This window comes from Uranotaenia lowii, chromosome 2 (genome assembly GCF_029784155.1).
Source record: "Uranotaenia lowii strain MFRU-FL chromosome 2, ASM2978415v1, whole genome shotgun sequence".
Lineage (NCBI taxonomy): Eukaryota > Metazoa > Arthropoda > Insecta > Diptera > Culicidae > Uranotaenia > Uranotaenia lowii.
The window spans coordinates 335,303,820-335,316,872 of record NC_073692.1 but is presented as its reverse complement, the minus strand read 5'-3'; the positions used below and the strand labels follow the sequence as shown (position 1 = coordinate 335,316,872).

At 33.0% G+C, this 13,053-nt stretch overlaps 1 protein-coding gene across 13 annotated transcripts in view; it reads right to left on the bottom strand.

Moving 5' to 3' along the window:
• The window catches only part of LOC129744119 (alpha-catulin), a 458,959-nt gene that overhangs the window by 27,105 nt on the left and 418,801 nt on the right, over positions 1–13,053 (bottom strand). For all 13 annotated transcript variants that reach the window (XR_008736821.1, XR_008736818.1, XR_008736820.1 and 10 more), the window contains one exon: positions 6,894–7,254. Coding sequence is in view for 9 of the 13 variants with exons in the window: in XM_055736506.1 (XP_055592481.1) it covers positions 6,894–7,254 (361 nt within the window). In the remaining 4 variants the exon portion in view is untranslated. The remainder of the gene's footprint in view (positions 1–6,893; positions 7,255–13,053) is intronic.

Genomic DNA, 13,053 nt, shown 5'->3' with positions numbered 1-13,053 from the left:
TCTCTAAAACATCGAAAAACATTTGAAATATATATTTGAGTCCATGCTGCAGAAATTGATCAAAATAAGTAAAAAAAAAATTCAAAGTCAAATACCATGCTAATGGATTTTTTTAAACATTACTAGCGACTTGCGATTACTGACAATCGAAGAAAAATTATGATTTCATCAAAAACTGGAATATATAAGTTAAACATTAAATATGTACAGCTCAGTTGGCAAATCTGTTGTCTCCTGAGCCGATGTCCGCGAGTTCGAGCCCAAGAGCAAACATCGAATACAGTTGTACCGGATAAGTTTTTCAATAACGATCCGCCAACTGTAACGTTGATAAAGTTGCGAATGCCATAAAGATGGTAAAACGACTATAATCCAGGAAAAAGCCTTTCGAAATCATTATTTCACAAAGCAGTTAATATGTTTCAAGATTTTTTTCTTTGCAGATGATGACCCATCTAAACGCTACTTGGATCTTTTACGCTGCAGTGAATTTATCTTTCAGTAATTTTTTATCTATACTATTCGACATTTTACCATTGTGCGAGATTTGTGTCTGACTAAATTTTTGGAAATTTTGGAAAAAAATTCTCTATATTATTAAGAAAAACATATTTCATTTGATTCTAGATAAGTTTGGTCTGTTTCACCATCGAATATTTATTTAAAAAAAATTAAATAGGGGGTGCCTAAAACATGAAAATACTCAATCTTATCATTTATAAAGTTTTTTAATTCCGATCCTTTCCATTTGATGAGATTTTAAAATCGACCTTTATAAATTTATTGTTGATTCTCATGAAACCATTCCAATGTATTATTTTTTATCTACATACTAAATATGGCCTTATTTTACACGAAACTTCAGGAATAGTTAATTTTTTTGACTTCATTTTTCATCCCAAACTGTAGCGATTAAATAGATCAATGGTCTTCTGTTACATGTATTAATAAAGAAATGAAATTAAATAAAATACAGGGCTGTTTACAGAGAGCGGCACAAATAAGAATCCAACCTTCTTTGTAAATGCTTTTTCCAGTATCTCAAATTTTTATGATTTTGTTGAAAAGCTGGTAATTTCAACATCATTTTAACATCAAAGTTTTATTTTTTTTTAATTCAGTAGTAATCAGTATACTGAATATGGGTATGACATTTAAAAAAAGTGCTTCATGTTTAATTGGCTAGCAATGATAAAATTAATAACCATTAGATAAAGTGTTATTTAACGGCCTTGATGATTTCTGACTACGTTTTTCATACTTTTTTGTAAGGTGTTGATGATATTTCGGGAAAAATGGGTCCAGCCAGATCCGAAAACAGTAAAACAGTTTTTTTTTTGAAATTCTTAACTTTTGTTTTGAGTGAAGTACACCGGGGTAATTGTGAACGGTTTTTCATTTAGTTAAAGTTTAAAAAATCATTTAAAAAATCAGAAGGGGATCAATTTTGATGAAAATTCGTTCAATGTGATGCAGAACATGTTGTTTACAAACGCTGAAGAGATTAGTTTGATAGAAGCAAAGCAAGAAAAATTATCACGTTAATTACTCTATGATGTAAGTATAGACGGTAGATTGAGTTATTTATGTTGCAACGCTAAAAAATTGAAAATAAAAAAAAAATGTGTAAAAAAACTGTATGAAGCCTGTATATAACTAGGGTTTGGAAACAAAATTCCAGTTTTTGTAAAAAAAATCGTTTTTCTTCATTTTTAACGTCATTTCTTTTCCTATCTGGTTGTTTCGAATGTAAGGATTGTTTTAATATTGAGTTTTTTTTGTCAAGAGCCAGCTAGTATACGAGAAATTTGCAATTGAAAAAGATGCACAATAACTTGACATCGTAGTTGAAAATTTTAGCATGGACTTTTTCAGGGTTCTCACACAAAATGTCGATTTCATCATCACCAATCACAAAATCGTTGATTCGCATAAAAATCTTTACCCCCGCTTTCTCGAGACACTTCAGCATTAAGAAGTGTATTCGAAAATTAAAATGCAACACTTCGTTTTGTGAATAATTTTTGAATGCATGAATAGAAATAATTGAAATTTTCAGTAAAGCTGCATAGCAAAGTAATATGCACGTGTACCAAATTTGGTAGCGATCTGATAGGTAGTTTTTGATATTGAGTTTAATACAGAAGTTAGTTGGCAAACACATGTATGCAGTATAAAGAATAATTCAGGAAATTCCCGGAGGGAGACCCAAAAACAGCTGGAATTCAACTTTTCGACCAAAGTTCACAAGATCAATTGTTTAAGGAGCTTTTTTCTAAAATCGAACACAAACACTTACAGGATCTTAATGAAACTTGATGATTCCTCGAAGAGATTCCTTTAACTTAACTCTAAGCTTACAACTTTCTAGGGTATGATGGCTAGCATCTTATTTACGAATGCTAAATTCACCAACCAGCAGAAAGTGCTCTATGTATGCCGTGACCGAGATTCGATCTCATGACCGTTGGCTTAGAAAATTCAAGGCTATCCTCTACGCCATGGGCTGCGGCTAGAGAAGAAGTCTTAGAGGATCTAACAGTGAGCTTAAATTTTAATTAAAGTGAAGATGATTGATTCCATGAGGTTAGAGAATGTGAGAGATTTTATCTAGCGCAATCTTAAAATTTCAATAGGGAAAGTAATAAAAAGGACAATTTTTTCTGTCAGGTTCGTTTACATGGTAAAATAGTTGCACGCCTATATATAAAAAAAAACAAAATACGGTGGTCAAATCGTTCGCAAAATATTTGGACCATTAACGGGGAAATGTTTTGAAAAATAAACAAAACGAACTCTTTACCGAGCACCTGGCTGGTTTCCAACCAGAAACTTTTCAATGAAAAATCTTTCCTTGATGTCCCGGGGATAAATAAGGAGAGAAAAAAAAATTAAAACATGATGTATAGTACTGGATGAGGCTGACGATCTGTGGAATCTGTGAATCAGTCAGTGTTTCATAACGATCGACACGACAACTGGTTAAATAATCAAAGAAAACTACCTCCACATGCCACCATTTTCCCTGCATACCAGTTCAATAGGTCTAATAAAGTTAAAACTCTGTTTTTTGTTATACCTGGAATTGTTACATTTCGCGGAAAAAGTGGTGGTGTGAGACAAAGTCTGAAATGTTGTTTTTGAGCCAAAAGGGGATAATTGGGTAAATTTGTCATAACTTCGATATGAAAAAAAAACATGGATCATTGTTTACATTTTAGATGGCGCACGTGCTGCCCAAAAATAAAAATCGAATAATTTCTTCATGGGGCGCCATCTCAAAAACCACTTGTACAAACGGTTCCAAAATTTGCACATGTTAATATAACATTACAAGGCAGATTCTCTAAAATTTACTTCAACTTCCATCCTTGCATTCGGAAGTAACTCACTAAACAAAATGTTGCATTTTTCGAATGCACTCCTTATATTAACCATGCATTTACATTACAGTAATGCTTTATATTTAATTGAATGTGACTTTAGGAGTAACTTTTTCTTCTTAAACCTCTCAAAATTGGAGCAAAAGTACATGATAGAGCTGTTTAAAAATGAAAAAAACTCTACGGAAGGTTGGAGAGCGTCTCCATGCATCTGATGCTCTCATAAAATCGTGAGAAAATTCAATATCTCCCCTCCTACCAAATCTATTAAAACATACTTTTCTTCAGTGAATATGTCCGGAAAATAGATTGGACATAGATTCAGACGCCGTGCACACTTACGAACGGAGATATAGTGGCTTTTTAACCCCCAATACCCCTTTTTATGGTAAAAAAAATCCAGAATAAACATTAATTTGGACTAGAAAACTTTGTAAATAGACCTATTTGGTGTGATTTTTTTCCGAAAAGTTTTTTCGAATAATAGAATGAAGACTGTTTGAGCTACCATCGCTTCGATAAATGGAATAATGATTGGTTTAACCCTAAATTCTCCTGCATTTTTCAATTATTTATGAAAAAAAGTTCGGACATGAAAATTTCGAACCAAATGATAGATCTCATGTGTGATTTTTTTAAAGGAGAAATCGAGTAAAGGCTGTTTGAGCAACCGCACGCATCTGAAATTCTAGTTATGGCCGTTTTACCCTCAGGTTCACAACATTTTTCAAATAATACAGAAAAAGTGTGAACATACTGAAATTTATTTAGCAAATGAGACCTGTTTCGTGTTTTTTTTTCTGAGGAATCTTACGAAAGCTTCTTGAGCCACCGCACACACCAAGAAATGAAGTTATGGCTGTTTTATACTCAGTTCCCCTCATTTACCAAATCAGACTTTCGTTATGTGATTTTTTCTGAGGAACTGAATGATGGCTTTTTAAGTCCCTTTTGGTGAATTAGGGGAATTGAAGGTTAAAACAGTCATCAGTTTCCGATGCCTGCGGTGGCTCAAACAGCCTTCATTCTTTTCTTCGCTGTTCGCTGTACGATAATTTTTATTTGGTTCAAAAATTTCGATTCCGAACATGCTTTTTCTGAAATATTTGTTAAATGTAGGGGAATTGAGGGAAAAAATTCATAGCTTAATTTACCGATGTATGCAGTGGATTAATTAGCCATTAGGCCGGAACAAATTTCTAATTCTTCTTTTGTCAATCGGAGTTGGAACATCGCGAGGGGGGGGGGGGGAGGACAATAAAAAATAATGCGAAAAACAAATAAATTGGAATAAATTGCACGAAAGTTTGTATGCAACTAAAATACATACTATATCATTGCATGAAACCTATAAATCAAGTATTTTTTTAACGAAAAATTCAATAAAATCAAGAATACAAAATGTGTGTTGACTTCCGTCTTCCAAAATTTGGTTTTCGATCTTGTAATCTTTCGAATATTTGAATTTTTATTTGAAATTTACTTAAAATACTTCAAACTTTATTAATTCCCCCCTTCGGGATTTTGGAAATTTCGAAGGAAGGGGGGGGGGGGGTAACAAAAGAAGAAATTTATATTTGTTCCAGCCATATTGGATTCCTAAACAAAAAAAACCCACAAGGAAGTTTCGATTTATTCAAATTATCAAGTCCTTAACTTGATTTTTGGAAAAAATCACACTAGAAAAGTCCATTTGGTGTAAAATTTTCAAGCCCAAACATGTTTTCTCTGAAATATTTTAAAATATTCAGGGGAATTAAGGTATTTTCTGAAGCGTGCGGTGGCTCAAATAGCGTTCATTCGATTCCTCAACAAAAACAAATCCCTTGATGCGTCTCATTTGCTTCAAAATCTTGTAGTCCAAGCTTTTTCTGAACTTAATTGAAAATGATGGGAAATTGGGGATAAAACGGTAATTACTTCAGCTTCCGAAACGTGCGGTAGGATCAAACAGCCTTCATTCGATTCTTCGGAAAAAAATCACATATGATACTTGTCATTTGGCTAAAAATTTTTAAGTCGGAATTACTATTTTTATATTTAATTGAAAAATATAAGGGAATCGAGGGTGAAATCAGTTATAACTCTATTTTTTAAAGCATTTGATGGCTCAAACAATCTTCATTCCATTCCTCGAAAAAAAAATCACACTGGATATGTTTTTTGTTCATAATTTTTTTTGTCCAAATCAGTGTTTTCTGGATTGTTTACAAAATATAGGGGAAATAGGGTTGAAAAAACACTACAATCTCCGTTCGTAATCAATCGGTTATAAACGGTCATTTTCACTAAAAGACGTAAACATATATTTCCATAGGAAAAAAATTGCATTTTTTCGCTGTTTATACACTTTTTTCCCCACTGTGTACTGTAGTGGAAGTGCGAACGACAGTTTGAACAAGAACCTGGAAGAATCCATGCTAAAATCGGGAAAAAATGAGAAATGCATTCTTTTGAAAAACTATGACTAGGATCAAAAAGTTTAGAAAACAGCAGTATTGTTTTGATTAACATAGTCCAAACCAATCGTGTGGCAATCCCTAGCTTTTTTATCAAAAAAGTAAACAAAACTGATGTTGAGAAAAAAGACCTTTTTTTACTGTTTTGTGGTCTGGCTGGACCCTTTTCCCCCTTACGCCCCTCCCAAAATAGTAGGTACCGAAATCTCACAAAAAGTATGCAAATCGTAGTCAGTAAATCATTCAGGCCAATCAAAAAATACATGAAGTGAATTTTTTCCAATGTCCCTTTCAAAGAAGGCAATTCATTAAACAAATGGCTACTGAGTTTTAAAGAAAATTAAAAAAAATTAATATTATTAAATTATTAAATTTTGGAAAGATTTCGTGAAACCGATTATATCAGCGGTTAAGTTAAAAGAGGGGTGGATGCCGGTCACTGTACCTTAGAGTGTGTCGTTTTGTAACTTTTTAGAATTTCTTAAACTCTTTCGTTTGGAAAATTTTCATTTTGGTCAATTTTCCGTAATATTATTTACACAAGAACGTTATTGCTTTAAGAGCAATGAAATGTTCTTATGAAATAATTATCATGAAATTTTCTATCATTTGCAAAAAATGGGTTACCACAAATTAAGAATTACCAGGTGCCATGGTAAATTAACCTTCTATTTTTACTTTAAGGAGCTCTTATTAAGATGAAATTTAAGTTTTAGTTTAAAGCATTCATAGAGTTATACCTGTGGTTATACGTTTCCGTTTTAAAAGTTTGATCATGTCAAAACCAAACACGAAGAAATTAGTTTCCCCTCATTCGAGGAACTTGCTGCAATATAAACCTTGATTGCAGAGTTATGCAAATGATTCCGTGGTTTTCGCGTTATCCACTACCTATACCATTTTCTTAACGCGTGGAACTGCAGCACATTTTATAATTCCACCCTCAATAGAGAAAGCTTTGCCCCAAGGGCGATTAACGACCGTAATTCCTGAAAGATGAAGCCACCAGAAGTCTTGTTTGACTTCTTCCCTTCATCCCACAAAAACCTACCTTGCTGGCACATTCGAAGCAAGTCGAAACCACCTTGCTGATGACGTTCATTAAATTTTTGGTTTCGTTGATGACGTGGTCCACCTTCACGAAAGTGGCCGCCTTTCCGACGGTTGAATCTTTGACGGTGAACTGAAGGGTTTGCACGTAGGTTGGCACTTTGTCCAGATGGTCCAGCAGCTCTTTTTTGGCCGGACCAGCCGGGACTTGATAGGAGAATTGGCGCACCACTTTGTACAACCGATTCGCTTCCTCAGCAAAGTACTCAGCCTGGGTGAAGAGGTCCTGCGTTGTCCGGAGACTGCCCTCGCCCCGGGTGAACTGGTACATGGAAAACGCCATCGATGACATGTTTTTCGCTCTAAAGGGAAGGAAAAAAGGAAGAAAAAATGTTAGAAATCAAAACAAGGACGTTGCACGGATTCTTTTGAAAAGTTTTTTGAGAAAAACAGTCCACTTAACTTTGCTATCGTCCAACATTTTTTAATGAAATCAAAAGATTAAAATGTAATCATCCAATGTGCATCGCTCCTGTTCTCTAGCCTGCACCGGACGAAAGGACCTTCATCCTGCATTATCCTATTATTCGTATTAAAAGCTTCTGGGGGTATTTTTAATGCACCAGAGATAATGCTAAAAATTCGCGTCCCTGACTGCTGCCAGTCGGCGGACGTCAGCGCCATAATCTTGTTACCTTTAAGCTTTTCTCTCCGGTTCGGTTTGGTCCCTCTCATCGGACCATTTAACGTTCAACGAAGCATCCACTTCTCCACTATTCCGGCAATGGGGCTTCACGTTGCATTTTTTCAAATGCCACTCCGTCCGGTGTGCCGGTAAAAGCTTCCTGGAGGGAGAATTTCTTTTAGATTTTTATTTTGTTTCATGTTCTGAACCAGAATTATCAAACTTTTTCATTCAAACGTTACTTGAGAATTACTTTTTAAAAGCTAATGATGAAATTTTAATCGGATTTTAACCAAGTTTTTCCATTTTTCCTTTTTTTTTTTCAAAATTTTATTCAACGAATGGTTACTCCTTTTAAAATGGAATATATCTAGAAGAGTGGCTATAGATGAACCGGAAAAGTTTAACGATCAATTTTTGATACCCAATCAAACACATTTTGTGAGTTTGCCCTAAAAAAATGAACTGTACCAAATTTCAGCTCAATCGGACTTGTTTTAGGGGTTTATCAAAGCGCTCAAAATATCGTTATTTTACCCTTAACCCTCCAAAGCTGTTCGGGTCAATATGACCCGAAGCGCACATTTCAAACATCTTTAACATCATTCCAATATACTGATGAACTGGTAATTTTGACACACCAAGTATGATCTATGAAAATAATGACCAAATTAATGACAAAAAAAAATTAAAATTTGAATTTTGAAAATCGGTTCATTGGGAATAGAAATACAGTTAAGAAAAGCCAAAATTGGATATCGTTTTTTTAAAGTAAGATTTTTTCTACCGGAAGATCTGTGATAGAGGTAAAAACTTTCATTGGACCTCAACATATCTATACATTGTCAGATAGATGGATTCTTGACGATTTCAAACATCAATGAAACACTCAAATACAGAAGAGCTGTAAGAAGTTTTGAGTATTTGAAAAATAAAATAGATTTTTCAGACTTTTTACTTTCTGAACCAGTTTCTGATAACCTGGAAATACATATCGACTTTATTTTGAAATGTTGAGTTATTAGAATAAATAAACTACACAATGAATATAATATCATCAAAATCGGTTAACATTTACAGCCAGGAGAACGAAATCAAACTACAACTCGAATTTCCCCGAAACGGATATTTGACGAACGGCTATGTAAGGTTTAAAACACCTTTGGAGAGACCAAAGGAAATCTGAATAATCTGAAATGCATAAAACGCAAAATCTGTTGTAATCTCTAAAATAATTGACTTTAGTATTTAAAAATCAACTCAAAGTAAATAGGAAAAATCGAAATGTTAATGCCAAATTACATAGAAATACATGAAATATCGGGCTAATGTGTTATATCGAAGGAAAAATTTGCAAAAAAAATCGACTTTCTAGATCTTCAATTGTTTTTTTTTGGAAAAACCGACTAAGTGCCAGAAAGTTTATTTTTGGTTAAATTTTTTTCCAAGATTACTCCAGATCTCGACTTTTTATGCATTTTCAAGTCATTTGGCATCAAAATTAAAATTTCAATTTTTCGAATGTCTGAAACTTTGAGCTCACTCTTGAGCTCTCCGATTGAGCTGAAATTTTGTACAAGTCAATTTTTGGGTCAGTACCAGTATGACTACCGTAATCTGAGGTAGTATTCAGTGATGGTTTGAATCATTTGACTTATTTTTGAATCATTTGGTTATAACTTCTTTTGAAAACATTTTTCCATGAAATGATGTTCTAAACTTTAGTAGATACAGATCTAAGCTACAACTTTCTTGTATGTCATAAATATGTATCTTCAATGTGGTATGAATTGTAGGATTTAATCCAACCCGCTAATCCAAATGATTGTGATTACGATCATTGCTCAAAAATTTAAACTTTTCGATTTCTCATTCATAAGGCATAAGAGATACAGGTTTGTGTTGGTCACAAAAGTTGCAGCTAAGATCTAGTTCTACTAAAGTTTAGAACATCATTTCTGGGAAAAATGTTTTCAAAAGAAGTTATAAGCAAATGATTCAAAATTAAGTCAAATGATTCAAACCATCACTGGTAGTATTGATAACTTTTTTCAATATTTTTCGATTATTTTTTCTGGTAAGGGCAATGCGGCATGTTTCATATTTTTAAAACCAGTACTGGACTCCTATGAACGTATAACATGGTTGGAGAAATTTATTTGACTTCTTTAAATTCGATATAAATATCGATTCCGTCTCTGTTCAGAGTTTGATGCTTTGGGGTTACATTGATCAGTCTGGATTTTGACGGTTTTATCAAGTTTTATTGATCATAAAAGATACAAAACACCTTCATACTATTTACAAATGCTAGTTTATCCATTTTGCTTTGCTATTTAACGTTTTCTTTTAAAAACATTTTTAATCGAAAAAATAACAATGATGGTGAATACATTTAGGGGCAAAAATTATAACAATTACTAAATAGTCTCAGCTTCAAAATACAAATCACACATACTCCTAGGCCCTGCCACTATTTTCATTTTCATTTTTTCTTCAAAGTTTTCCAGTTGATAGGTTTCCTATCCATTTTTCCAATACGGGCTTACTTTAGGAAAATGTCCTTAATTTTTAAATTTAAAAAAATTAACATTTAATGACTATAAAAACAGCACTATAACTGTACATATACAAAGAAAAAAATTGTTCGTTCACATTCGACAAACCATTTGCTTCTAAGTACTTTTTGGTATCATCAGGAGAGCTGTTTGTTTGCGAGCCTTGAAAAAATAGGTATTTTAGGATTTTGAAATTACATTTTTACATACAAAAAAAACTTTCAAATTCAAACCAAATTTTGCATATTTGATACTTATATAATAGGCTTTCCAAGGTAGAAAACAGTTTTCAAAAATTCAAACTATAGGCTGAGTTATTGATGATAATATGGAAAAATTTATTGTTGGTCAAAGTTACTCCGGTGATCAAAGTTACCCCGTTTTATGATACCTTAGAGCATAAATTCATTTAAAGATTTTCTATTTAATTCAATTGGAAGAAATATTTTCTCTTGATTTAAATTGTTTAAAAGCTTTAATGGATTTTTATTCACAGACAAATTAAACATAGGAACACAAAAAAATTAAACAAGAACAACAGGAACTTGAAAAAATCATCCGTCGGCCGTGGTCCTGTGAAAATGCAAGCACTTGCAGAAAATTTTCAGTATTAAATTCTTAATAAACACCTACACATCCTGAATCCTCTCATAGCTTATTCAGATTCACATTTTGATTCAATTTTTTATTCTTATCGCAAGTCAAATCAAAATATCTTTTGAATCAAAAACTGCAGTTTTTATTAAAAGAAATCATTTCTTTGAATTAAAAACAATTTTCTTTGGTTGGAAAAAGTTTTCTTGTTTTCCAAACAGATAAGCAATTTAACCATTTATTTACAATCAAAGAATTTGTTTCACATCGAAGACCAAAAATATTGTTTTTAAAAAAAACTAATTCTTTCTTTTCAAAAAAATTTTTTTTTCAAAAAAAAACTTCTCTGATTCAAATAAAACAGGAGTTTGGTTCGAGAATGAATGACCCTAACAGAGGACGAATGAAATTAGAATGACGCTAACGGGTTAACACGTTCGTTGCCATGGGACCCATATTCGGGTGACGGGTGTATTTCCTGGGAGGCCCCGTCACATCAACGTATGTTTATATCTTGAACAAGACGAATAGATGCATGTCTCAAGTCTCCCGACATGTATGGGAGACTTTAAGTAACCAAAATGTAAACATAAACAAGTCTCATCAACCGAAATCACAGTTCATGTTGCCGAGTGTTGAAGAACACTATTTTTTTTATTAGTGGATATAAAAATTGTTCTGCTTTCAAACCAAAATTCAGTCTATTATAAGAAACGTGTGATTTAAAAACGACACGGAAAATAATGAAGAGGTAAAATTTACCGAGATAGCAAGGCGAACGTGCGTGAAAGCCAAAAAGGAACTTCTACCTCTTTGAGGTGAAACCTCACAGCGAAGTAAAATTTACCTGAATCGAGGTTGGAAAAAAGATTCAATTCACCGAGAAAAAAAGGTGAATCCAAAAAAGGTAAAACTTACCTCGTAGCGACGTGAAGTTGACCTGGATTGAGCTAAACAAAACTATACAATAATTCATAAAAAAAGTAAATATTTGCCAAACTTATTTATTGAGGTCAAGCTGGTTTGTCGTTCGGGAAGGATTTTCACATTTTGGGCTTTGTGCCCAAAATGTGAAAATCGGAACAGAATGATAAGTGTTTTCTTAGATATCATTTGGTTGTGCTGGTTCTTTTCATAATACTTTGCTTTTGTTTCAGATCGACCCACAGAGCTTCAAGGTGTTTTTCACGTCATCCTACAGATATCGTCCCGGAAAAGCCGGACCTGAACGTACCTGACGGACCTTTTACCTTTTAAATCAGTGAATGGAAAACCGGTAGTATTTACTATTTTCTAGGTGAATGCGAAAAAGGTAAAATCTACTTTTTTGCTAGGTGAATGTGAAAAAAGTTTAATTTACTTTTTTGCTAGGTGAAAAAGTTAAAATTTACTATTTTGCTAGGTGAATGAAAAAAGCTAAAATTGATCTAGAAAAATTGGTGGAAAAAAATCACTTCGGTTCTCGGTAAATTTAACCTTTTTTTTTTTACTATCCGTGGATATGCCGGCAAAAGGAAAAAGGTATTTAAATACGCTGGAAAATTTATTAAAAATATCATCCGAACATAATCAGTGAAAAAAAAAATCTAAAGAATCTGATTCCAAATGCAAGCGACTTTGATTGTGAGTTTGATTTAATCTGTTTTTTTAATATTTCATTGAACTTTTTTCTTGAAACCACAAGGAAAATACTTCAAGTGTCCTGAAAACTTTAGGCCAATTTGATACTTGTTGCCTGAATTCCGCCCTCTGGAAATCCTCGGAAATAAAAAAAACTGTTTGTATATTTGGTGCCAGTTGAAAATGATAATATTCCAGGATTTAGCTACTGGAAATTGTGCTTTGTTGAAAAGAAAAGTAGGATTTTTTGATGTGAGAAGAATTTAAAGTAAATTTATTATGAAATTAGCTGACCCGGTAAACTATATTTAGTAATAAATCGTTGGAAAATGTTTGACTTCATTTACACGTCCTTTATTGCTTCGTGCTCCTGTAATAATTTTCATGAAAATCGACTTAAAATTGTTCGAGTTGTGTCTCATTTCAAGTTGATTTTGTATGGGAGCCCCCCTTTCATAGAAAGTTAGCTTCTCGAAACTTTTATAAAAACCATCTCTGAACCGAAAAACCCTCAGATACCAAGTTTTATTTAATTTAGACCGTCCGTTTATACGTGATAATCTTACAACGAAAAAGCCTCCATTTTATTGTATAAGATTTCTGTTTAATTTGTGTATGTTTATTCTATTCGAAAAATATAATTCATTATTTTAATTTATTTTGGACTTCTAAGCTTTGCAGAATTAAAACCACCAGCATTCAGT